This window comes from Gopherus flavomarginatus, chromosome 1, assembly GCF_025201925.1.
Source record: "Gopherus flavomarginatus isolate rGopFla2 chromosome 1, rGopFla2.mat.asm, whole genome shotgun sequence".
Classification (NCBI taxonomy): Eukaryota; Metazoa; Chordata; order Testudines; family Testudinidae; genus Gopherus; species Gopherus flavomarginatus.
Genome location: NC_066617.1, coordinates 234,971,240 through 234,996,519, shown reverse-complemented (window position 1 = coordinate 234,996,519; position 25,280 = coordinate 234,971,240). Strand labels below are relative to the sequence as shown.

Here is a 25,280-nt window from a genome sequence, read left to right as displayed (position 1 = left end):
GTCTGTTAACATGTCTGGGGATGGAGCGGAAATCCTCCAGGGACATCTCCATGAAGCTCTCCTGGAGGTACTCCAAAAGCCTTTGCAGAAGGTTTCTGGGCAGGGCAGCCTTATTCCGTCCTCCATGGTAGGACACTTGACCATGCCATGCATGTAGCAAGTAATCTGGTATCATTGCATGAAAAAGGCCATGTCTACACTTACAGTTTTGCAGCGCTAGTAGTTACAGCTGTGTTCGTACAGCTGTGTAGGGCCAGCGCTGCAGTGTGGCCACACTGACAGCTACCAGCGCTGCAGTGTGGCCACATTTGCAGCACTTGCAGCGCTGTTGGGAGTGGTGCATTGTGGGCAGCTATCCCAGCATTCAAGTGGCTGCAACGTGCTTTTCAAAAGAGGGGGGTGGGGTGGAATGTGACAGGGAGCGTGGAGGAGACAGACAGAATAGATTTTTGGAGTTGACACTGTTCTCAGCTCCCTGCCTTGCAAGTTCTAAGGACTGGAAGATACACAGTGCCTACCTTCAATCATTTTAAAAGTTCTAACTCCCTTCCCCCATTCCTCTCTCATTCACTAAATGCAAATTATGTACTGCTAAATACCCGTCAGACCAGATAAGCAACTGCTCAACACGGACTTCCCCCTCCCCCTTTGCTGTGTGAGCGTGCTGTTTCTCTCTTCAAGCAAACAGCTGTGAACATTCCAAAGTAATTCCCCTGCCTGCCTCCGCTCGCTCAGCAAACAGGAGCTGTGTTTGTTTTAAATAAGTAGTTTGGCTGAACTCCGAGCTCTCCCTTTCTTCCGGTTTGTTGTGGACAAGAATTCTGGGATACCTCCTTATACCCCGGAGGTCAATAAAAGCGCTGGGGGGCATCCACACTTGCTGACCAGCGCTGGAATCCCTACACCCGAGGCTCGACCGGGTGTACAGCCAGCGCTGCAACCAGGGAGTTGCAGCGCTGGCCGTGCTTTGCAAGTGTGGCCACATCCTAAGTTGCAGCGCTGTAACCCCCTCACCAGCGCTGCAACTCTCTAGTGTAGCCATGGCCAAAGCCTAGCTGCATATGGTCCCAGTGATTGCTGGCATTCAAGCAACATCCATTCTTTATCTCGCTGTGTTATCCTCAGGAGAGTGATATCGTTCATGGCAACCTGGTTGAAATTCAGAAATTTAATTAAGGGGAGGGACAGAGATGGTTGGGCTGTTTGCCTGTGGCTTAAAAGAAATCCTTCCCTGCATATAGCCAAGCAGGGGGAGGAGTGGAGGGGGAATTGGCGCTGAGCTTTTTCGTGTTTGGCTAGCTGGGATCTTCCCTGCTACCAGCCACGCGGTGGTGGGGAGGGTGGCTAGCAGGGATCTTCCATGATACCAGCCACGCGGTGGGGGCAGGGGTAAGTGATCATCCCAGAGAATTACATGGGGGGAGGGGGTGTTCTGGTGCTGCACGTTAACAGGAAATAAGCAGCACTCAACGGGCTTTGCTTGCTATTTGGGAAAGGAGGGTGCTGGATATATGAAGGCTGCAGAAGCCGAAAGACAATGGCTTACCATGGCCGCATGCAAGCTGAATTCTGCTGCCCTGACCTGCGTCTGTGATCTCTAACATCAAAGCCGCAGACACTCAATATTAAGATGCAAAATGCGAACTTGTAATGAGATCACATGTGCTATGTAAGGAGAATAGTGTTGTTCACCATGAAAGAGTATAACAACCATTGTTCTGTAAAACGTATCTTTTTAAATACTTCTCTCCCTTTTTTCCCTCCCTCCTGCAGCTGCAAATTTTTCAAGTCTCCCTCCTCTGTCCCAAATGCTATCTCAGATAAGGCGGCAGAAAAAGAAGACGAGAGACGAAATGTTCTCGGAAATCATGGAAGTGACCCGCAATGAAAGAGCTCATCTGAATGAGCGGAAGGATGTGGTATCAAAGTACAGGAAAGATGCCAGTAACTGTGAGGACAGGAGGGACCAACGTGAGGACAGGAGGAACGAATGTGAGGAGAGGAGAGATGCTCGAGTTCAGAGGTGTAGGCAGGAAGATCAGCGGTGGCGGGATGCACCGCTGGGGCTGCTGCGTGATCAAACTGACATGCTCCGGCGTCTGGTGGAGCTTCAGGAATGGCAGCAGGATCACAGAGTGCCGCTGCAGCCCCTGTATAACCACCCTCCCAGCTCCCCAAGTTCCATAGCCTCCTCACCCAGACGTGTAAAAACGTTTGGGGGGAGGTTCCGTGAACCAGCCCACTCCACCCCAGTGGACAGTCCAAGCAAAAGGCTGTCATTATTTTGAAAAAATTTTAGTGGCCTTTTCCTTCCTTCCTATCCTCCTCCCAAACTGCACCCAGGCTACCTTGTCAGTTCTCTCCCTCTTTTTATAATGAATTAATAAAGAATACATGATTTTTAAACGAGAGAGACTTTATTTCCTTAGGAAGCAAGCAGAAATCGAAGGAGGAAGGTGGGTGGCTTATAGGGAATGAGTCAATCAAGGGGGTGGGGGCTTCATCAAGGAGAAGCCAACACAACAGTCACACCTTACCCTGGCCCGTGATGAAACTGGTTTTCAAAGCTTCTCTGATGCGCACCGCTTCCTGGTGTGCTCTTCTAATCACCCTGGTGTCTGGTTGCGCGTAATCAGCGGTCAGGTGATTTGCCTCAGCCTCCCGCCCCCCCCTTACTCTCACAGAGATTGTGGAGCACACAGCAAGCAGCAATAACAATGGGGACATTGGTTTGGCTGAGGTCTGAGCGAGTCAGTAATGTGCACCAGCGCCATTAAACGGCCAAATGCACATTCTGCCACCATTCTGCACTTGCTCAGCCTGTAGCTGAACAGCTCCTGACTACTGTCCAGGCTGCCTGTGTATGGCTTCATGAGCCACGGCATCAAGGGATAGGCTGCGTCCCCCAGGATAACTACAGGCATTTCAACATCCCCAACTGTTATTTTCTGGTCTGGGAAGTAATTCCCTTGCTGCAGCCGTTTAAACAGAGTAGTGTTCCTGAAGACGCGAGCATCATGAACCCTTCCCGGCCATCCCATGTGGATGTTGGTGAAACTTCCTCTGTGATCCACCAGTGCTTGCAGCACCATTGAAAAGTACCCCTTGCGGTTTATGTACTGAGTGTCCTGGTGCTCCAGTGCCAAGATAGGGATATGGGTTCCATCTATCACCCCACCACAGTTAGGGAATCCCATTGCAGCAAATCCATCCACTATGACCTGCACATTTCCCAGAGTCACTACCTTTCGTAGCAGCAGCTTAACGATTGCTTTGGCTACTTGCATCACAGCAGCCCCCACAGTAGATTTGCCCACTCCAAATTGATTCTCGACTGACCGGTAGCTGTCTGGAGTTGCAAGCTTCCAGAGGGCTATCGCCACTCGTTTCTCAACTGTGAGGGCTGCTCTCATCTTGGTATTCTGGCGTTTCAAGGCAGGGGAAAGCAAGTCACAAAGTTCCATGAAAGTGCCCTTATGCATGCGAAGGTTTCGCAGCCACTGGGAATCGTCCCACACCTGCAACACTATGCGGTCCCACCAGTCTGTGCTTGTTTCCCAGGCCTCAAATCAGCGTTCCACGGCTAGAACCTGACCCATTACCAGCATGATCTCCAAAGCGCAGGGGCCCGCGTTTTGAGAGAATTCTGTGTCCATGTCCTCATCACTCTTGTCACTGCGCTGCCGTAGCCGCCGCCTCCTCGCCTGGTTTTGCAAGTCATGGTTCAGCATAGACTGCACGAGAATGTGCGAGGTGTTTACAAAGTCCGTGACTGCTGTCTTGAGCTGAGCAGGCTCCATGCTTGCCGTGCTATGGCATCTGCATAGTTCACCCAGGAAAAAAGGCGCGAAACGATTGTCTACTACTTGCATGGAGGGAGGGGTAAAGCTGGACCCAGAACCACCCGTGACAATGTTTTTTTGCCCCATCAGGCACTGGGATCTCAACCCAGAATTCCAATGGGTGGGGGAGACTGCGGGAACTATGGGATTGCTCCCCACAGTGCAACACTCCGGAAATTGACACTAGCTTTGGTACATGGACGCACACCACTGAATTAATGTGCTTAATGTGGCCGCGTGCACTCGACTTTATACAATGTTTTAAAAAACTGGTTTCTGCAAAATCGGAATAATCCCATAATGTAGACATACCCTAAGTAACTGAAGATAAACAGTAGTTTCTCCCTCCATTGTCCTTTACAAGTGGAATGCTGCAAAATGAATTATACAATTTGCTCTCAACAAGACAATTTAAATACCTTCTAACAAGAAAGAGCTTTCTAACTGTTATACTCTCCAGGGACCATTCAGCCGGATATCTCTCTCGGATGTGGTGGTAGTTATGCAACTGCCATTACTTGCAGACCAATCATAATGTGGTCACTGGATAATCTTGTGGATAACTTCAAGAGAAATATTTCCAACAAGAAGTAAAGGTACAGCACATAAACCTAGCATCAAAATGAACACAAATATGTATTACAGTGTATTAGATTACATATGTAGATAAGATGTAAAAACAGACAAACGCATAACTGTAAGTTTCTCTTTTCCTAAATCAGCAACTTCTTAGCATGGGTCCTCACTAGCAAGAAAGGAAGGTATTGTTATCCAATCAATTTGTAAGTACATAGAAGACAATAGAGATATAAGGAATAGACAGCATGCATTTGTCAAGAATTAATCATACCAAACCAATTAAATTTCCTTCTATGACAGGGTTATTGTCCTAATCGGTGGGGGGGAAGGAGAGGGTTAATTGTAGATGTGATATATCTTGATTTCAGTAAGGCTTTTGACACCATCCCATATGACACTCTCACAAGGAAACTAGGGAAGTTTCTAAATGAAATTAGCATAAGGTCGGTGCACAACCGGTTTAAAGACTGTATACAATGAGTAATTTATAAATGATTCACTGTCAAACTGGGTAGATGCAACTAGTGGGGTCCTAGTTGTCTGTATGGAGTCCAGTGCTAATCAGTCCAGTGCTGTATGGGGTCCAGTGTAATATTTTCATTATTGAAATGGAGAGTATGCTTATGAAATTTGTGGATGACACCAAGCTGGAAGGAGTTTCACGCGCTTTGGAGGACAGGATTAGAATTCCAAATGACCTTGACAAATTGGAGAATTGATCTGAAAATCAACAAAGTTATATTCAATAAAAACAAATGCAAATTACTATACTGAGGAAGGAAAAAAAAAGGAATTAACAACTACAAAATGGGGAATAAGTGTCTAGTCAGTAGTACTGCTGAAAAGGATCTGGGAATTATGGTGGATCACAAATTGAATATGAGTGAACAGTGTGATGCCGTTATGAAAAAAGGCTAATATTATTCTGTGGTGTATTAACAACAGTGTATATATAAGACATACGGAGGTAATTGTTTTACTCTACATGGCACTGTGGGGCCTCAGCTGAAAACAATATAAGGTTTAGAAAATACAACCTATGAGGAAAGGTGGGAAAAAACAAAACAAAACCACAAAAAAGTGGGCTTGTTTAATCTTTAGAGAAGATGACTGAGAAGGGACCTGATAATAGCCTTCAAATATGTTCAGGGTTGTTATAAAGTAGATGGTGATAAATTGTTCTCTATATCCACTGAAAGTAGGACAAGTAGTAATGGGCTTACTCCACAACAAGGGACATTTAAGTTAGATATTAGGAAAAACTTTCTAACTACAGTATAAGGATAGCTGAGCTCTGGAATAGGCTTCCAAGAGATGCTATGGAATCCCTGTCATTGGAGATTAAGAACATGTTGGCCAAACACTTGTCAGGGATGTATAGATTTACTTGGTCCTGCCTCAGCTCAGGGAATGGGACTTAACGACCTCTCGAGGTCCCTTTCAGCCCTACATTTCTATGATATGATTCTACCAAGGTACCCCTACATTCTGGCCTGGCATCCCTTAAGGGCAGGTTGTAACTTCTATGATGCTCTTCTTTACGAATCAGCCAATACAAATCAACATGTGGGATCTGGATTTGAAGAACTGCTGAAAGTGTGTGTATATTGTGTATATATAAAGTGTGTGTGTGTGTATACATATATATATAGCCAATGCAAAGTACAAGTGTTGTGTAGCACTACATTCTGTACTAGCAGAAGGTTCCAGATGTTTTTCATGGTTAGGCCCAAGCAAGCAGCATTGCAGCAATTTGGCCTTGAGATTACAAGGCCATAGATCGATGTGGAAAGGTCTCTATTAGAAAGGAATGGTTGCTGCTTCTAAGCTAAAAAGTGGAAAGAGAGACTGCATGACACAGCTGTCTGATAAGAATCTAGGAGCAGGAATGAATCCAAAATTATCCTGATGCTGCAAACTACATTAACAGATATCATGCCTGCACTGAAGTGGTATATACCTAATAGCCATGTACTTCTGAGTTCTCCATATCTGAGCAGCTCACAACCCTTGTTCCGTCTTTTAGACACTTCCTACTTAGAATAGCTTCCTTCTCATTTGGGTTGAACCTAAGCCAGTTTCTCCCATCTTCCATCCCTATTTTTGCTAGACACAGGGAAGAGCACAGGAACTGTGATATTCATAAGTTGTCACTCTGACATATATACGTACTGGTGACAGTGCAGGCCAAGTCACATCACAGTCTCTCCTAGCATCTATTTGTATTCACTTAATAAGGGGTGATGACAAGCTGGAATCCTATGGAAGCTGGATACGAAAGCCCTCAATGAGAAAAAGTAAATACACAATACCACACTTTGCCATGTCTGAGAGAGAAAGGAACATAACTAGTGAAGGGGCTTCCCCAACCACTGACACCGAACTCTGCTGGCAAACATACAAAACCTCATTAATTATGTGGCCACTTCCCCAGTACTTACATTTTGCTCTAAAATAAATCATTTGTTATTTAAACCTAGTTTTTTCAGGAAAGCTTCCAAAGCTCAAAATGAAGCATCCACTAAAGGGAAATTTAATTGTACAAATACTAATGGCAGTGTGATATGATATAGGTGGTGAACCATTTAAAACAGAAAAAACAAGGAAACCTCTAAGGTCATGGTATAAATGAAAGGCAAGAAGTCAGGTTGTTTCATCCAGAGGGTCACTGGGATGTGAGACAGTTTGTCAAAAGAAACCGAGGGAGCAGTTAGCATTACAGAATTTAAAGTTGGCCTGTATATCCATTCAAAGACCTACAACATATCTTGGCAAGACAAGGGATGATCTAGATGGGGCTATAGTTCTCAAGGTCCCAGTGGGTTGTTTTTCCATGTACATGCATTAACATATCCCAAGTGCTTTAATCAGCTAATATTTCTCTCTGTCAAGTTTTCATCTTCAGATTCTGTTTTCACTTTAAATTGTGTTTAAATACCAAATTATTACGCACAATTTACAAAATGGCCTAGAAATTTTTTTTTTAAAAGACTGCTCTGGTAAAAAAAGGGTCCAGCCTGCATTGACATGGAGATGTACTCAGGGATGAGAGTATAAAGTTTGTATTGTACATTATCAGGGATTTGTATACGCTGATGGAGGAAAAAGAAAAACTCAGACTCTCTATTCAGTTTTATTCAGGCTTGATAAATCAAATTTAACAATGTATCCTGACAACTATTCACAATGTGTCTTTCAAATACAAACTTGAAAAATATCACTTTTCCATGTATTGTAAAATAATACATCAGGATTTGTGTGTTCTGCAAGAATACTGCACACTTTCAGAAATATAGACATTCAGGCCAAAATTTTCAAACTTGGGTGCCAGAAGTTTGGTGCCTCAATCACATTTATTCAAGTGCTTAATTTCAGAAGTTCTAATCGACTGCCATTGAAGTCAATATTGATGATAGTTTGTATAAATTACAAGTTGATCAGTAAAATTATTCTAGATTGATATCTGTTATGTCTAGGTAAATCAGTCCTGCAGTGTATAATCGGGATATGACATATATAGAATTCAGGCACTTGAAGTTATGTACCTGAATTCATATTTAGGCACCAACTAGCCTGCTTTTCAGAGATTCTGAAGTCAACAGAGCTAATCTGGTTTTACATCAAAGTAACTGACATCATAATCAGGCTCAGACTCTAAAAAGTTAGCACATTCCAAAACAAACAAAGCAACATACAAAATAATCTTTAAGAACAAACAAATCAAGTGGGTCATGAAGTGTCAGACAGTATAGGCTCCTGGTATCACTTCTAAGGTAGGACTTAGACAACTGTTAACAAAAATGCAAAATTACACTTTTGGAGCAACACCAAACTCCATTTTGTATAGTTATAACGGACACTTACACTTCTCATACAACCGCAGTAAACTTAATTCACATTGCAGTACTGTAGAATTGTTAGAGGCAATCTATAAAAAACGACTTCTTTAGTATCCATTTTCACATCAGCACTTTCTAACACCCCCTTTTTTGATTTAGTATAAAATATATGCAGGAAACCCTTTTTACTGTCTATGGTTGATAAAGTTTTACATTGCAATCATTACTATGGAAACCGTTCTTATTTTTCTTTTTTAAACCAGTTAAGCCCGATAAGGCACAGGCTCTTCCTCAAGGGAGCTTTTGGAGGTAACACTCCCATAGAGCTCGTGAATACTAACAACATGGATGTGTCAGCCAGATTTCGCTTTACAAAGGATTTTTTATTCCTTTTGTGATGAGTACATTGCATGCGCACCTTCTGTATTCCCTGGATAGATGAAGCACTTTTATTTCCATTCTTGTATCCTTAAATACCTTTAGAAAATGATGAACAAGACAAAACATGAACTCTAAATGTACCTCATCAACCCATTAAAAGTTCAGCTGGGCCATCACTATGGAAACAGGTATTGCATTCAAACACAAGAAGAGAACTGTATTTCCATGGAGGACACTAAGCAATGGATAACAACCAGAGGTACACTGGTAGTCAAAACTGAGGAAACACAAACTATGAAATTAAAGTCTTCAAGAGACTTAGCTAAGCATATCAAATAGAATTGGTTTGTTTCTTAAGGGGATACTGTCAGGTCTATTTTGACTCAAAAAGAAGATTTTGTATAAATAAGCTTTTTCAAAAGCTGCAACAAAAAAAATGCATCCTGTGTGTATATTTCTATTTCTGTTGGAATTTATAAAAAATATTCCCCTGCAGTCTCTGCAATGCATGCATTGCAGTATTGTGTTAATAAAGCATGAGACTAGGGGCTTGTCTACACTTAGGCTTTGTCTACACTGGCACTTTTGTCGCTCAAACTTTTGTCGCTTGTGGGGTGAAAAAACACACCCCTGAACAACAAAAATGTTAGCAGCAAAAAGCACCAATGTGGATAGCGTCGGTGGGAGCCGCGCTCCCGGGGATGAAGCTACCAGCCCTTGTTGGAGGTGGTTTTATTTTGTTGCCAGGAGAGCTCTCTCCCGGCAATAAAGAGTGGCTACACAGAGCACTTTACAATAGCGCAGCTGTAGCGGCACAGCCGCATCATTGTAAGGTGTGCAGTGTAGACGTAGCCTTACAGGGCTGCAACGTCATAGATGCTCTGGAGTGCTTAATGAAGATGATACCTACGCCGACAACAGGAGAGCTTCTCCCATTGGTGTAAGTTCTCTACCTCCCCGAGAGGCGGTAGCGATGTCTTTACTGGGGATTAGGTCAATATAACAATGTCGCTCAGGTGTGTGGATTTTCCACACCCCTAAGAGACCTAAGTATACCAACATTAAATTGTAGTGTAGACCAGGGCTCAGAAAGTGAAAATAACCAGCAACTAACAACAAAGAAAAATTGCACTGACTATCTAAATACTTCTATGGCACCGATCGTCATAAGAGTGAATAACTTCATTCTCCAGGCTGAAAGAAATGCAAAAACTAAACAATAAAAAGGTCGCAGCTCATGCCTGATTCCTGGGCAGGCACTGCTGACCCAGATGCAGATTTAGAAAGTTATTAAGTTCCAGAGGAAAAAAACTGAACCAAACTGATAGATAAACGCCAAACTCACAGAGTCTATTATTTTTATTTCTGTCACATCACCTTAGTATCTGAGCACCTCCCAAGCATTAATGAGTTAATCCCCAAAAACAGCTCCCTGAGGCAGGGAAGTATGTTCACAGGAAAACTGAGGCACAGAAAGGTGATGTGACTTGTCCAGAATTATATGCGGAATGTGTGGCAAAGGCTGGAATAGAACCCAGATTTCTCAGATCCCCAGCCTGTGCATTATCTACAAGGCCAACTTTCCCTCCAGGACTAAGCCTGTACTAACCAACTGTGAAAGAATCTGCTACTTGCACAGACTTCCACAACACTGTGCTTTAAGGTTCATTCACAGAGCAACGGTGTTAATGCAGGTTGGCCAAATCTCCCATTAGAGATGAAACTATACTGAGTTTCCTTTGTCACACTGTCTGGAGCAGCCCAAGACTGTGAGTGCCTACCTCAGGGCCAGGGGTGGCTCCAGGCACCAGTGCACCAAGCACGTGCCTGGGGCAGCAAGCCACAGGAGGCGGTCTGCCAGTTGCCGTGAGGGCGGCAGTCAGGCGGCAGTCAGGCTGCCTTCGGCAGCACGCCTGCAGGAGGTCCACCGGTCCCACAGCTTCGGCAGAAATTTGGCGGTGGGTACACTGAAGGTGCAGGACCAGCAGACCTCCCACAGGCAAGCTGCCGAAAGCCGCCTAACTGCTGTGCTTGAGGTGGCAAAATACATAAAGCCACCCCTGCTCAGGGCAGACTGCCAGAAAATAGGGCAGATATCCAAAACAGGTGGTGGGTTCTATAGTTAGATTTCACCCAGCCAGTAACAAACGCAAACTCCTGGATCACTGTACCAGTCCCACCATGGAGTCACCCTTGACTCTCCAGTCCAGCCTGCCACCCAGACAAACTGGACCTTGTGATAAAAGGTCAGTCAAACCAAACCACACAAGGCTGCTCCCAGTACCAAGAGACCAGTCACTCACCCCAGCTTAACTGGCACTCTAGATCCCACACCAAAGACAACGCTGGTAGCCAATTCCACAGTAAACCAACCAAAGGTTTGCTAGCCAAGAAAAGGATACGAGAGTCACTGAGAGGTTAAAGCAGGCAAAACAATTGCACAGGTGAGTCAGAGCTTACAATTCCGAATGGTGCTAGCCGTGCAATAAACAGCCAGTTTCCCAAAAGTCCCCTCAGGGTACCCAGATTGTCTCTGGGGAACTTTGCTTTGCATCTGGTACACTTCCTTGTAAGAAAACAGTCCAGAGATGCCATACCTTTCCTTGAATCCATACTTAACAGCTTCTCACAGAAAACAAGTCCACAATGTCACTACCCACCTGGGCTTTTTCTTTGATGACAGAGTGAGGAATGCATTTTGAGTCTTTGACCTCTGACACACAATAGCCACTTGCTTTAAAATAAGAACTTTCTGTTAAAAGTTCTTCATTTGCATTACACAAGGCTTATTTCTCACTTAATGGCTCGTTTAATGGATTATTTATTTACAGGGGTATACACAGCGTAAATGTTTGCTATTACTTGATAACAGGATACAGGTAAGTGAAAACAATGCAAATAACATCCCACTAGTTTTCATGAAATTTAAAAACCAAATACACTCGTATACATTTAAAAATTACTTTGATCCATACAGTCAAACTTCAGAGTTACAAACTCCAGATTTACAAACTGACTGGTCAATCACACACTTCATTTAGAACCAGAAGTACACAATTAGGCAGCAGCAGAGACAAAACAAAAACACAGAACAAATACAGTACAGCACCCTGTTTAAGCATAAACTACTAAAAAAAATTAAGGGAAAGGTAAAAAAAGATTTGACAAGAGAAGAAATCCGTTTCTGTGCCTGTTTCATTTAAATTAAGATGGTTAAAAGCAGCATTTTTCTTCTGCATAGTAAAGTTCCAAAGCTGTATTAAGTCAATGTTTAGTTGTAAACTTTTGAAAGAACCATAACTTTCTGTTCAGAGTTACGAAAAACCTCCATTCCTGAGGTGTTTGTAACTCAGGTTCTACTGTACAAATACACAAGTGAATTGACTTGGGGATTCAGCTTGAGCTGGCACCTGGTCTTATAGTGTCACAACCACATTTTACTAGAGTTCTGGATGGTTGCATGGAAGTTACGAACTCCTGTGCCTATTTGAATTGATGTCCTTAAGCTCAGCTCAGAAACAGATTTATTAAGCAATACCTCAGTAAGGACAATTCTTCAGCCACAAAGATTATAAATCTCACTGCAATGATAAATTATCCAATATAAGGGCAAGAGAAAATTCAGTGAGTTGTGTCTCATAATATCTATACTACCAAGAAGTATAAAATTCATACACATGGGCATATGCAGAGCCAAGACTACTTAGCATTTTCACTGCATGGTACAAATATTAACTAACTAATTTGAACTGAATTGTACTTTCACTCTGAAACTTTCTATGAGCTTGTGAGACACACAAGATTTTATTCTGCTCTCTGCAATAGAGGAGACCTCTCCTTCTTTCAACTTGGCTTCTCAATGGTCAGAGTCACTGAAACTTTCCATGATCGATGATACATTAATAGACTTCAGTGACCATAAATATCATTCTAAGCTTGACATACGGTTCATTGCTGAGTGGCACAATTTTAGCAGAGAAGCCACTTCCCAGTCTTATGATTTTGTAATGTGAATCACTGCTGTCAATGGGAATTCGCCCCCCAGGTGAAGAATGCGAGATTGGGCTCAATAATAATCTCAAATCATGATCTATCATTTTTCTCCAGAACACAAACAACCCACGCTTTTTCAGACAATAGGATCTGTTAATCTGTAAAAACTAGAAGCTTAGACCCAGAAAAACTGTTGCTAATTGGGCTAGCTAATCTGCTCATGCAACGTAGCTGAAAATATTCCTTGCATCCTGAAATTCTATTAATTTGAAATAGCAATGTGAAAACAGTTGAATACTCCTTTGATTATTTGAGTAATTGAAAAAATTGCTACTATCTTTTTAAAAAAAGAAGGTTCAAAATTATCATTCCACTAAGATAAATTACACTTGGGACTTACTATAACCACTGAAATAAAAGAGAGACAGACGTTTGTAGCACACCGTTCTATTGTTTCAGTCTGGGAACGGCTTCAGACACAAGACATCAGATAACATACCTTCAAACCAGAAGTACAAGCAACTCTATTTAAAAAATAAGTCTAGGATTCTGCAAAAAGAAATTCTTAAGTACTTCGACTTTCCTCAACCATGGATTTTTATTGTCCTAGTCTGAGTTTTAAAGGATCCTTCTAACTTAAATATCACATTTTTTTTTGGAAAACACTGTGTGCATAGTCAGTCTGCCCTGTGCACAGCAACAGCAGAGAGAAATATTTAAAAGCACAAAAATTACCAGAGAGTCTGTGAAGGTGACACAGCAGTTAAGTGTCGATTGACCAAAGACTGGGCCAGAAAGAAGGACATGACCCCACTGCTGAAAAAAGTCGCCTTTTCCTTAAAAAAAACCCACAGTGAAATAACTAGACTCTCTCTTTTCCTCAAGGTGAGAGAGAACACGCTTGCTCCCTCTCTGTCTCCCAAGCTAGCTGAACAGTTGGAGTTTTGCTAGCCAGGGCAGCCACCTCCAAGGCCTGCCTTCTCCTTTTATCTCTTGTCCTTCCTGGTAACTCCAGCCTCTCCCTCCAGGCTGGCCACTTCTGGCATATGTCTCAGGGCAGGGATGATTTAAGTCACTGTCTTCAGGCTTGACTCTGGCCCATTGGAGGGGTTTATACCCCCCATCACAGGAACTTAAAAACAGGTGTAGTGCCTGAAATTACCTTTAAATCATCTTTAATTGACTAGATTTAAAGTTGGCAATGACCTTTTACAAATAATGTAACTATTACAATTCTGCTTAATAAGTATTTAAGATAAAAAAAATGCTACAGCTCCATTTTTTTTAATTGCTATTAAAGATTTCAAAAGTTAATATAAATTTAAGAACAAATAGGCAGAGGCTTCCCATCCCATATCAGGGAGGTGACAATCCCCCTTTATTCAGCTCTTGTGAAACGGCACCTGGAATATTATTCAGCTCTAAACCCCCTCAATACCAGAAAGAAATTATTAAATAAGAGGGGATTCAGCAGAGAATAACAAAGATGATTAATAGGTTAATAGGACTGGCTTGGGAGGAAAGATTAAAGCATCCTACTTGGCTAGATGGCAACAGGCAAGGCGAAATAAGCATCTTCAAGTATTTACAATACCGTAATGATGTAAACACCAACTAGGGAGAGGAATTATTTGGGGTGGTCCAAATTATATAGTTAGAAAGTAATAATGGAATAAAGTTAAAACTAGAAAACAGGGTGAATGTTAGAACAATAGTGGAAGAAAAACCATTCTGACTGAAACATCAAAATTTCCCATTAGCTGACTTTTAAAAAAAACAGATGTTCCAACTAGTTGACAGGAATAAACTGTTCGCCAGTTGAAGTGTTTTTTCAGTGATAAGGCTCCAGCATTAAATTCAAAGCATAGCTGTGAAATAAGAAAATAGTTGGCAATCTTGCTCCCACTGAAATCAATAGCAAAATTCCAACCAACTTCAAAGGGAGTAGGATCAAACCCGATAACAGTCACGTGATCCGAGAAGGCAATCCCACTTTCCATATTATAATATTAGCTTCAGCTAAATAGTTACACCTGATTCTTTATGGACAACAGCACGAAGGTTACATTTTTATACCTAGCACATGCTTAGAAATATATCATGAACTTTGTGAGTTACAATGGTATTCTGTTATTTTATTCCCTTTTATTTTTTAAAGAATGGCACGTAAGTAAAGAGTCCTAATAAAAAACCAGAAATATTGTTATATAGTCCAATAATAAATATTTGTGGCTAAACAATACTGTAAGAGCACAATTTTTATTTCATATCATCATTAAGATAATCCAAGAATTTGCTTTTTTATTTAGTCCACACAACTATTTAAAATTTAAAAGAAATAGCAATAAGTGACATTCAAATAGTAGTGAGTAAGGCCTCAATCCAACAAAATACTTAAGCATGTAAAACCCCTAAAGTCAACTACTATTCACAGGCTTAAAGTTAAGCACATGCATACGTGCTTTGCTGGATCAGGATCTAAATTCTTGCTATCAGTCTGTTATCTCTCCTTTGTATTTTTCATGCAGACAATAGAGCTCAATTAAACATTAGGCCATTTAAAGGTAAATTTGATTAATTTATTGATGTTAACTTTATTTTTATAATTACATTTTCTCCTCTACCAGATGCAGAATAATTCAAACAAAACAGCACAATTACAACAGGTGTCGTTCTTGCCACTTATCTGATGTGGCTGCTTATGGAGCCTGCTTCTTTGCATGACAGCAGACCTGAACTTTATGGTGGCTGACTGCTGCCATGAAGATGGAACTAGTGGAAAACCAAGAGAAACAATAACATGGTTCTAGCTGGTAGCTTCATGGTGGGCTTACAAACATGATCGCAGGAAGCAACAGAAGTTGTAGTATGATACAAATGTTGTGTATGCAGTGTTGTTGTCACTGTGTTAGTCCCAGGATATTAGAGAGACAAGGCAGACTGAGCTAATATCTTTTATTTTATACAGAAGTTGGCCCAATACAAGATATTACTTCACCCACCTAGTCTCTATAACCTTTGTGTCTGTTTAAGAAACTTCTCCAAATATTAGTGGGGCAATTGTCCTAGTAAACAAATAGGACCCTGTATGTATCATGGTAAACAGGTACTGTATATACAGTTATCTTAACCAAAAATGTAAAAGCAAAGAAAAGAGTGAAATATGAGATTGTCAAAGGGACTGCTCATTTACTGACAGTAACAAATACTTCAGCAGATTTATTACCACTACAGAGAGCTGGAATAGATTAAAAATATTCATACAGAAGCAACCAGCTTTTAGAATCTTCTTCATTAGCTGAGTCTACTAAGTACTATCTGTGATGGAGCAATACTATGGTTGAGTGGGTATGAAAATATTTTCAGAACCGCACACTCAGTATAAAAGTACGTAACTGAAGAAAAATGCAAACACTACTTCACTCCTGAATGTTCACTTAAACTTTTCATTTAAACAAATGTGCAACATAAAAGTTGTATAATAACAACTGCTGAAATAATGTGGGGGATGAGCCCTAGTAATTGAAAGTGCCACATTCTGTCTCACAATTGGACATCAGGCTACATGGAAGAGGGTGTCCCTAGTTTTCCTAGCAGCGGAATTCCAATACTGATAAAAGTTACAGGCCCAATGTTGCTGTCACTTATACATGATTTACATCTAGGTGACTTTAACTGCAATAGAATTATTCCTGATTTACACCACTGTAAATGTGAGCATGTTCTTAATAATTCTATCTTCTGCATATGGCTTCAGGCAATAAACAGAGTGGAGACAGTTGTTTTTTTCACCCAAACAGAGAAAATGTTCCTAATAAGGCTAGTAAAAAGGAAGTGGTTTCTCAAGAGATCAGCTCTTGTAAAGTAAATGATACAAAATGGTCTTATCACATAAAATGCCGGAGAAGCAGCAAAAAAATCAGTAACTGAAAATGACTTCAAGTACTGGCAATTCATTCTTCCATTCAACTTGTTAGGGAAAAAGGACAAAATGCCAATGTAACTGTGAAGCAGAGTCGCATCACTTCTTTAAAGAACATTATGCAAGAACAGCCCAGTTCTAAAAGCTGCCTTACTAGAAGAAATGAACTGGTTATGGCTTGTGCATATTGTATTAACAAAGCTAGCTTTTAAAAACTTCCTTGTGTTAAGTTTAAAAATAACCACCTCTCACCCTTTCCTCAAAAAAGGCAGTTACCCCTCATACAAAGAAAAATCTCTAGTATTTTAACCTATATAAGTTCTTATACTGTACCCCATCATCGTGTCATCTGAGTACAGCACATTTACATAATTCTCACAACCAAATCTCTTAGTAAGCAACGCTTTCTGCTGGTTCTAAGGAGCTGCATCCTCCCTTCCCTGCACTTTATTCTTGGCAGCCAGGAGAGCTGACCAACTCCAGTGCTGTTGCACACAGTGCCGGCCTCTCACAGAGAAGGAAAGATAGAGGAAACCTTGAGGGATCCCACGGAATGCCACACCCAGACGCAACAACCACAACCCCCCTTTTTAAGTGCATCCGTATGAAAAGAAATGTCTTAAAAAACCTCCCCGACCACCCACTGCCCAAGCAAGCACTGGCCCTACTTCCTGACCCCTCACAGCTCATCAGGCCCTGGAGAGGAGCCGCTGCAGCGTTGTGCCTGTTCTCCCAGCCTGCTTGCCCGAGGGAGGGGGCGGATTAAGGAGGACAGGGACCAGTCCCCCACGCCCAGCCCCCGGAGGGGGAGGCGGCCGGCCGGCCCTGCAGAGAGCCCCGCGCGGGGCGAAGCGCTGGCCGAGAGGCCCCCGGGGGCACGGACGGGCTCGGCCCGAGCAAGGTGCATGGCTGCCCGGTTACCGCTCTCACGTGCCTTCCTCTTCCACCGGCGGCCCCAAAGGCCCGTCGCCGGGAGCGATGCTACAGGCGTGAGGGGCAAGTCACCCAGGCGCGCCCAGCCCGGGACGCTGCAGCCCAGGCAGCTCCCCGGGGAAACGGGCCGCGCCCCTGCCAGAGGGGGCCCGCGCACTCCTCACGGGACCCCTCAGCGCATCCCCCCGGCTGCAGCCCCAGCCTTACCCGGGGCATCCACTCACCGCGTAGTACAGCGCCGGCTTCTCGTTAAACACCGAGTCTCCCATGGCTGGGGACAGTCACCCCCCCGCGGCGGCGGCAGCAGGCGAGCGCGGCTGGCCCTCGCCGCCCCCTCACAGCGCCCGGGCAGCAGCAGCAGCAGCAGCAGCGCCCGCGGGCTCCAACCCCGCAGCCTCTGGCACCATCCTGCAGAGCCGCCTGCAACTTCGTGCCGCGCTCCCGCCCCTTCTGCTCCGGCCAGCCCCGCTCGGTCCCGGCGGAGCAAGGGGGGGCGGGGGTTGGTTCCTTCCGCACTCAGCGCTAGCCGGGCTTTGCAAGACAGCAGCTCCGCTCTGAGCCGGCAGCCCGGCCTCCCCTGGGGCTGGGGCTCGGCCGGGGGGCGGGAGCAGGCGGGGCTGCGCCCGCCTACACCTGAGAAAGAAGCAGGGGAGTGCAAGGGACAGTCCCTTCCCGGGATTCCCAGCCAGCGGGAGCACATTGAGCCATGGTGCAAGGAGCGCCGGAGAAAGCCCCCCTCCCTGTCTGCCTCCTGCAGCCGAAGGCTCAGTCCTGGCAGGCCCTGCTACCTTGGGAGGGGGCACCGTGGGGGGACGGCTGGAGCCCGGGAAAAGAGGCCTCGTTGCTACAGAAGGGCGAGGGGGGCAAGAGAAAGGGTTTGGCGATGCAGGATTCAGCAGACGCAAGAGAAGGCACATTAGAGGGGGGAAAACCAGCCAGGTGAGACCCACCTCAGACAGTCCCAAGCCAGACGCCAGAAGCATCTGCTTCCAGTTCAACTTGTATTTGCATGAGGGCACATCTGCCTGCACTCCATCCAGCAAACAGTGTTTAAAGGGGAGTGACAATCAGACTTTCTCCTAGAAATCAGGACTCTGGCAATCCCAGCTGGGAGCCTATTCTAAAATTTTGGAAGTATTAGTTTTAAGAGCAACTCACCCACAATTTTCAGAGTGGTACCCGTGTTTATCAGCAAAAACAACTTTTTCACCCACAATTGTAACTGAAGGAGTGCCCTTGCCCTAATGCCATGTAATTTACAATATCTATCTAGGCTTAGAAGGATTAGATTTTTATCAGTAAATGTCAATAAACGTCAGTTTCACCATACACACAGAAAACAACAAAAAAATTTCGATCAATAATCAAAATTTACATGGAGGCAAAGTAAGAAAAATGCTGCTTGAGAACTTAGAATTGGATTTAAGGCTAAAAATTGGACATATGATATTGACAGTTTGTGTTTTAATGATTATAATACTTTAGCTCTTTGAATCTCAATGTCTACTGTCATTAAATAATTATTTTCACCTCCATAACTTCCCACAACTGTGAACATTTCAACTGATAAAAATTAAATGAAAATGCTTAAAAATAAACATTGATATTCTCCATCTAAATCATACAAAAATGATACAGGGCAGCACTTTAACATCAGCTGTGTAGATCTACCCTAAAATAGACACACAAGGTGGGTGAGGTAATATCTTTTATTGGACCAACTTCTGTTGGTGAGAGAGACAGGCTTTTGAGCTACACAGAGTTCCTCAGGTCTCGATCCTGAAGAAAAAATAAATGAAAGATTTTTTTAAATGAAAAAAGATATTATCTCACCCACCTTGTCTCGCTAATATCCTGGGACCAACATGGCTACAATAAAACTGCATACCACAATGGAATAGGGCAGATTATCAAGGAATTTCACTGACCATCACCCAAAAGTCGAATGTAAATCTTGGGAAAGGAATAATCTTTTAAGATGACATTTAACATTAAATCATTTAATAAAATGACTCAAAATACATGCACATATTAATCTATTAAACTGGTATACTGTGTTCTACAGGTTATCTACAGTACTCAACAGGTTCCAGTTATAGATCTCCTATCTTCATAACTCAGATTATATTTTTAGATTATCATGAGAAAAGGATCTGACACAAAATTGTCGTGAGGGGGGAGGTGGGCCTCAACAGCTTTGTTTCTGGCAGACAGTGGAATATTTTTATTCACTGAAGGACTTCCATTTTCATCAAATTTTAAGTAATTTGTACTGCTCTTCTTCTTGGGAAGTTAGTGGGGAACTGAATAGCAGCAGAAGAAGGAAGAATGAGAGGGAGATCATTCACTAAGGGGGAAAAAATTACATTTCAAACGTCTTCACAGATATAAGGACGTCTATTAGTCTAAAACAACCCAAATTGAGATATCTGGTTTCCTGAGAAATGGTTCCCTTTCCCCAGAAAGACAAAAGAAATGTTTCTGGCGCTTTGTTATTTATTCATTATAAACTAATTTCGGTCTGGGGCATTCCATATAATAGCACATACTCTTTTTAATTGTTGCCCCTCTTCCTTTGCTGTAAGCAGATACAATATTTTGCAGCAGGAAGCCAACGGAAAGTAGATTACCAGGGTTTGGGAAGAGACTTCTAACATTCCTTACCAATGTATTGCCCATAAGCACTGCAGCTAAAACACTGGGGAAATAACTTATTAAAATGGTCACTTGCAAAAAGGCAATGAAATACACTTGTGAAGGTTAGGATTGAGCAAAGGTGAACATGTTTCAATAATTATTTGAAAACAAAAATAAATGTTGAGGAGAGAGCATCGGAGACATGGAACTAGAGGCTTCAAAAGATAAAAACCTCATAAAGGCAGATGGCGGTTTCTGGAGGAAAGAATAGTAAAGAAAAGGGAGGGGATCTTGATGATAGAGAGGGAGCATACAAGAGTGAGAAAGGACAGAGGGGAACAACTATGACAAAGAAGATTTTCAGAGGATTAAGAAATGCACAACCTTAAGAAAAGAAAGAAAGAGTTATGGTCAAAAAGCTATAAAAAGGAACATATTTCTGGAACAGTCAGACAACCAAAAAAGGTATGAATTTGAGATGCTTGTATATTTAACTATATTTTCAATCTCCACGATGTAAAAAAAAAGAAGTCTATTTAGTAAGAAACATATTTTGATTATATTCAAACTTGTTTCATATGAAAAATCTTTTGTTCAATTTCAGAAGTTTGGAGAAGTGTAACAAAAATACTTCGGAGAGAAAAGGTGGCAGAGGCAATATCTTTTATTGTTTCAAATTCTGTTGGTGAGAGAGACAAGCTTGCAAGCTTACATAGAAACAATGAGGAGTCCTTGTGGCACCTTAAAGACTAACACATTTGTTTGGGCACAAACTTCCATGGGCAAAAACCCACTTCATGAGGTTGCATCTGATGAAGTTATAGCCCACAAAAGCTTATGCCCAAATAAATTTTGTTAGGATATGTCTACACTCCCCACTTTACAGTGCGGCCATGGCAGGCCTGTGATGTGAGCAGTGTAAATATGCTTTACCGCCGGGGGAGAGCTCTCCCGGCCATTAAAAAAACCAAAACACATCCCTGAACGAGCAGTGGTAGCTTTCACTTTCGGCAATAAAGCACTGTCTATACTGGCTCTTTTCAGGGCTAAAACTTTTGTCGCTCAGTGGGGTGTTTTTTCACACCCCTGAATGACAAAAGTTTTAGCGCTGAAAGTGGCAGTGTAGACACCGCCTTAGTCTCTAAGGTGCCACAAGGATGCCTTGTTTTTGCTGATACAGACTAACATGACTACCTCTCTAAAAGCTTACATGGAGCTCTTCTTCAGGTCTGGGAAAGGTTGGTACTCACAGGGGTGAAGTAACTTACAGGACTTACCGGTACTGCCGGAGTCCTGAAGGGGTGCGGCCTCATCCGGAAGAGGCGTGGCCTCTCAAAATTTAAAGGTCCTGGGGAACCAGCTGTGGCTGGGAGACCCAGAGCCTTTAAATCAACCAGGGGCTCCCAGCTGAAGAGGTGGCTGGGAGCCCCCCAGGGCTCAGGGGCAAATTAAAGGGCCTGAGGTTCTGGCCACCAGGGGGAACCCCGAGCTTTGAGGGGCTGGGGCAGGGATTTAAAGGGCCCAGAGATTCTGCTGCGGAGGGAAGCCCGGAGCTCTTTAAATCCTGGTCCCAGCCCGACTGCCAGAGCCGTGGCCGGGGTTCAAAGAGCTCTGGGCTGCCCGCAGCCGCGGGGAACTCTGAGCCCTTTAAATCCCAGTCGTGGCCGGGATTCAAAGGGCTCTGGGCTGCCCGCAGTCCCGGGGAGCTCTGAGCCCTTTAAATCCCAGCTGCGGCCAGGATTGAAAGGGCTCTAGGCTGCCCGCAGCAGTCGGGAGCTCTGAGCCCTTTAAATCCCAGCCGTGGCTGGGATTTAAAGGGTTCTGGGCTGCTTGCAGCCACGGGGAGCTTTGAGCTCTTTAAATCCCCAGCCCTTGCCCGGCTGCTGGAGCCGTGGCCGGGATTCAAAGGGCTCTTGGCTGCCCGCAGCAGCGGGCAGCTCTGAGCCCTTTAAATTTCAGCCGCAGCCAGGATTTAAAGGGCTCTGGGCTGCCCGCACTTGCGGGCAGCCCAGAGCCCTTTCAATCCCCCCCATGGAAGTCGATGCTGTCCAGCACGGCGTACTAGCTCTTGCCGGTACACCGGACCGGACTGGCTTACTTTCACCTCTGGGTACTCAGTGTCATTGCTAAATACAAGAGGGAAGAGATTGTTTAACATAAGTAATTCAGACATTTCAATAGATAATTCAAGCTGAAATAGCCCATTAACAGTCTTCCGGTCATAGAGAGGAAAGGATGGGGGTGAAGCTACTGGGAGGTTGTTGGTGGGTTACGAATAGGGTGACCAGATGTCCTGATTGTATAGAGACAGTCCCGATTTTTCTTATATAGGCTCCTATTACCCTCCTCCCCCTGTCCCGATTTTTCATGTTTGCTGTCTGGTCACCCTAGTTACAAACTGTAATAAGCCATACATTCAGTGTCTCTTCAGACCATGATTTTTAGTGTCCAGCAAAATTTCAAATTTAAGCTCCCAGGCTCGTCTTTTGAAAGTGTTGTGCAGATTTCCACACAAAGGGCCAGCTTTCTCCAGGACACAACCAACTTCCTCCACAAACATTGTTGACATTTCACCTCCTCTACAGCAATCCTAGCAATGACAGCTTAGCTGCCTGCCTCAAATATTTGTAATACAATGGACAACCAGCAGGTATCCACCCCAAACACATTGCCAAACTCATCCATTTCGTCCTCACCCATAACAATTTTACATTCAACAACAAACACTTTGTCCAAAACATGGGTACAGCAAAGGGTACTAGGATGGCTCCCCAATATGCCATGGACCATCTTGCAGGAGAATTTCTGGACAAATGCACCATAGAAATCAATGATTTATCTGAAGTACATAGATGATATTTTCATCCTCTGGACAGATGACTTAAATTCCCTCATAGACTGCCACCACAATTTCAACCACCACCACCCATCCATTAAACTCTCTCTGGAACACTCCCACACCACCACCCACTTTTCTGGACACCATAGTCAGCTTCAACAATGGAACCCTATAGGCAACTGTATACAAGAAACCTATGGATCACCATACATACCTTCACAGATTCAGTAACCACCCCAAACACACCAAGAAATCTGTTATCTACATCCAGGCACTCAGATACCACAGAATATGCTCTGAGGATAAAGTCTGGGATATGTACCTTAACACACACAAAACCATTATCACTCTACCAGAGAAGATCATATCCTGGAATGGGCCACCCAAATACCCTAAGAGAACCTGCCTCAATACAGAAACAATCCACTCCTCCCAATCACACACCCCTAGTTGTCACCTAAACCCCATGCTGGAACCCATATGGGGGTATCATCAAACAACTAAAACCTATGCTCAGTTAGGGTTGCCACTCATCTGAGTTTTACTCAGACAGTCCATTTTTTGGCTTCTGTGTCTGGGTACCATTTAAGGTAGCTAGATTCCCAGTTTTTGACACCAAGAGTCTGGTTACTGTGCAGCAGGGGGAGGCACTGAATCATTAACCCATGCCAGCTCCTGCTCAGCTAGGGTTGCCTCCTACCTGCTCCTGCTTGGCTACAGCAGCTCCTGTCCCAGGCCCTGAGCAGAGGGAACCCAGCTGGGAGAGGAAGCGGAGACAATCCAGCAAGTGGCAGGGAGGGAGAGAAGTGAGTGATGGGGGTGGGGCCTTGGGAAGAAGAGGCTAAGCAAGGGCAGGGCCTCAAGGGAAGAGGTGGAGAAGGGGTGGGGCCTTAGAGGAAATGGGGGAGGGTATGGGTTGGGGCCTCAGGGTCCAGCTAATAGCAATTAGAAAGGTGGCAACCCCTATATTCAATGGGGACCCTATCTTTTCTGAACCTGCTCTTCAGGCCTTCCATCAGCCCCCACCTGTCCAAGTTCATCATTAGAAGCAAGCTCCCCGCAGACCAGAACACACCAAATCAAAGCCGCACCAGGCCCTTCTGGAACAACAGATGCAAAACCTGCAGACATATCTCCACTGCTAAAATGAGCACCAACCCCCAAAACACACCTTTCGAGATCCATGAGTCCTACACATGCCTATCACATGTGATAAGCGAAAGAGAGTCCTGTGGCACCTTATAGACTAACAGAAGTATTGGAGCATGAGCTTTCGTGGGTGAATACCCACTTCTTCTTGCATCTGACCAAGTGGGTCTTCAACCAGGAAAGCTGATGCTCCAATACTTCTGTTAGTCTATAAGGTGCCACAGGACTCTGTCGCTTTTTACAGATCCAGACTAACACAGCTACCCTCTGTTACTTATCACATGTGATGTACCTCATCCAGTGCACTAAATACCCCAATAGCAACTATGTGGGTGAAACCAGACAATCACTATGCTCTCGAATGAACTCAGACAGGAAAATGATAAAAGACAAAAACACCCTGTCACCTGTGGAAGAACACTTTTCACAAAGTGATCACTCTACATCTGACTTCTCTGTGTCATCCTCAAAGGAAACCTGCACAACACATTCAAAAGATGAGGTTGGGAGCTTAAATTCCTAACTTTGCTAGATACTAAAAATCATGGAGTGAATAGAGACCCTGGATTTATGGCTTATTACAACAATCTGTAACCCATTAAGAATTCCTCACAGCAGATCTCCCCTCCCTGCTTCCCTCCCCATGACTGCAGAGATGTTAATGGGGCACTTCACCTTGAATGGTCCCTTGAAAAGTGTTAACTACTTATCCTAAATAATCTGTTCCACCTTTTATTTAGCTGTGACACCTGAGTACATTTCCCAGACCTGAAGAAGAGCTCTGTAAACTCACAAGCTTGTCTCTCTCATCAACAGAAGCTGGTCCAATAAAAGATATTACCTCATCCACCTTGTCTCTCTAATATCCTGGGACCAACATGGCTACAAGATAGCTGTGTTAGTCTATATCAGCAAACCAATTAGGAGTACTTCGGGTTTTAGCCCACGAAAGCTTATGCCCAAATAAATTTGCTAGTCAATAACAGGGGTGGGCAAACTTTTTGGGCTGAGGGCCACATCTGGGTGGGGAAATTGTATGCCGGGCTGGGGCAGGGGATTGGGGTGTGGGAGGGAGTGCAGGGCATGGGAGGGGGTGTGGTGTGCAGGAAGGGGCTCAGGGCAAGGGATTGGGACAGAGGAGGGGTGTGGGGCATATGAGGGGGCTC

The 25,280-nt window shown here is 43.8% G+C and overlaps 1 protein-coding gene across 2 annotated transcripts in view; it reads right to left on the bottom strand.

The window, feature by feature from the left end:
* The window catches only part of ARHGAP6 (Rho GTPase activating protein 6), a 532,224-nt gene that overhangs the window by 253,620 nt on the left and 253,324 nt on the right, over positions 1–25,280 (bottom strand). Inside the window, exon 1 of one of the 2 annotated variants that reach the window (XM_050963506.1) lies at positions 17,714–18,014. The exons of the other annotated variant lie outside the window; for it this stretch is intronic. Coding sequence (XP_050819463.1) covers positions 17,714–17,758 — 45 coding nt within the window. The 5' untranslated portion in view covers positions 17,759–18,014. Of the gene's footprint in view, positions 1–17,713; positions 18,015–25,280 lie in introns of those variants that run through there. 2 annotated transcript variants of the gene reach the window in all.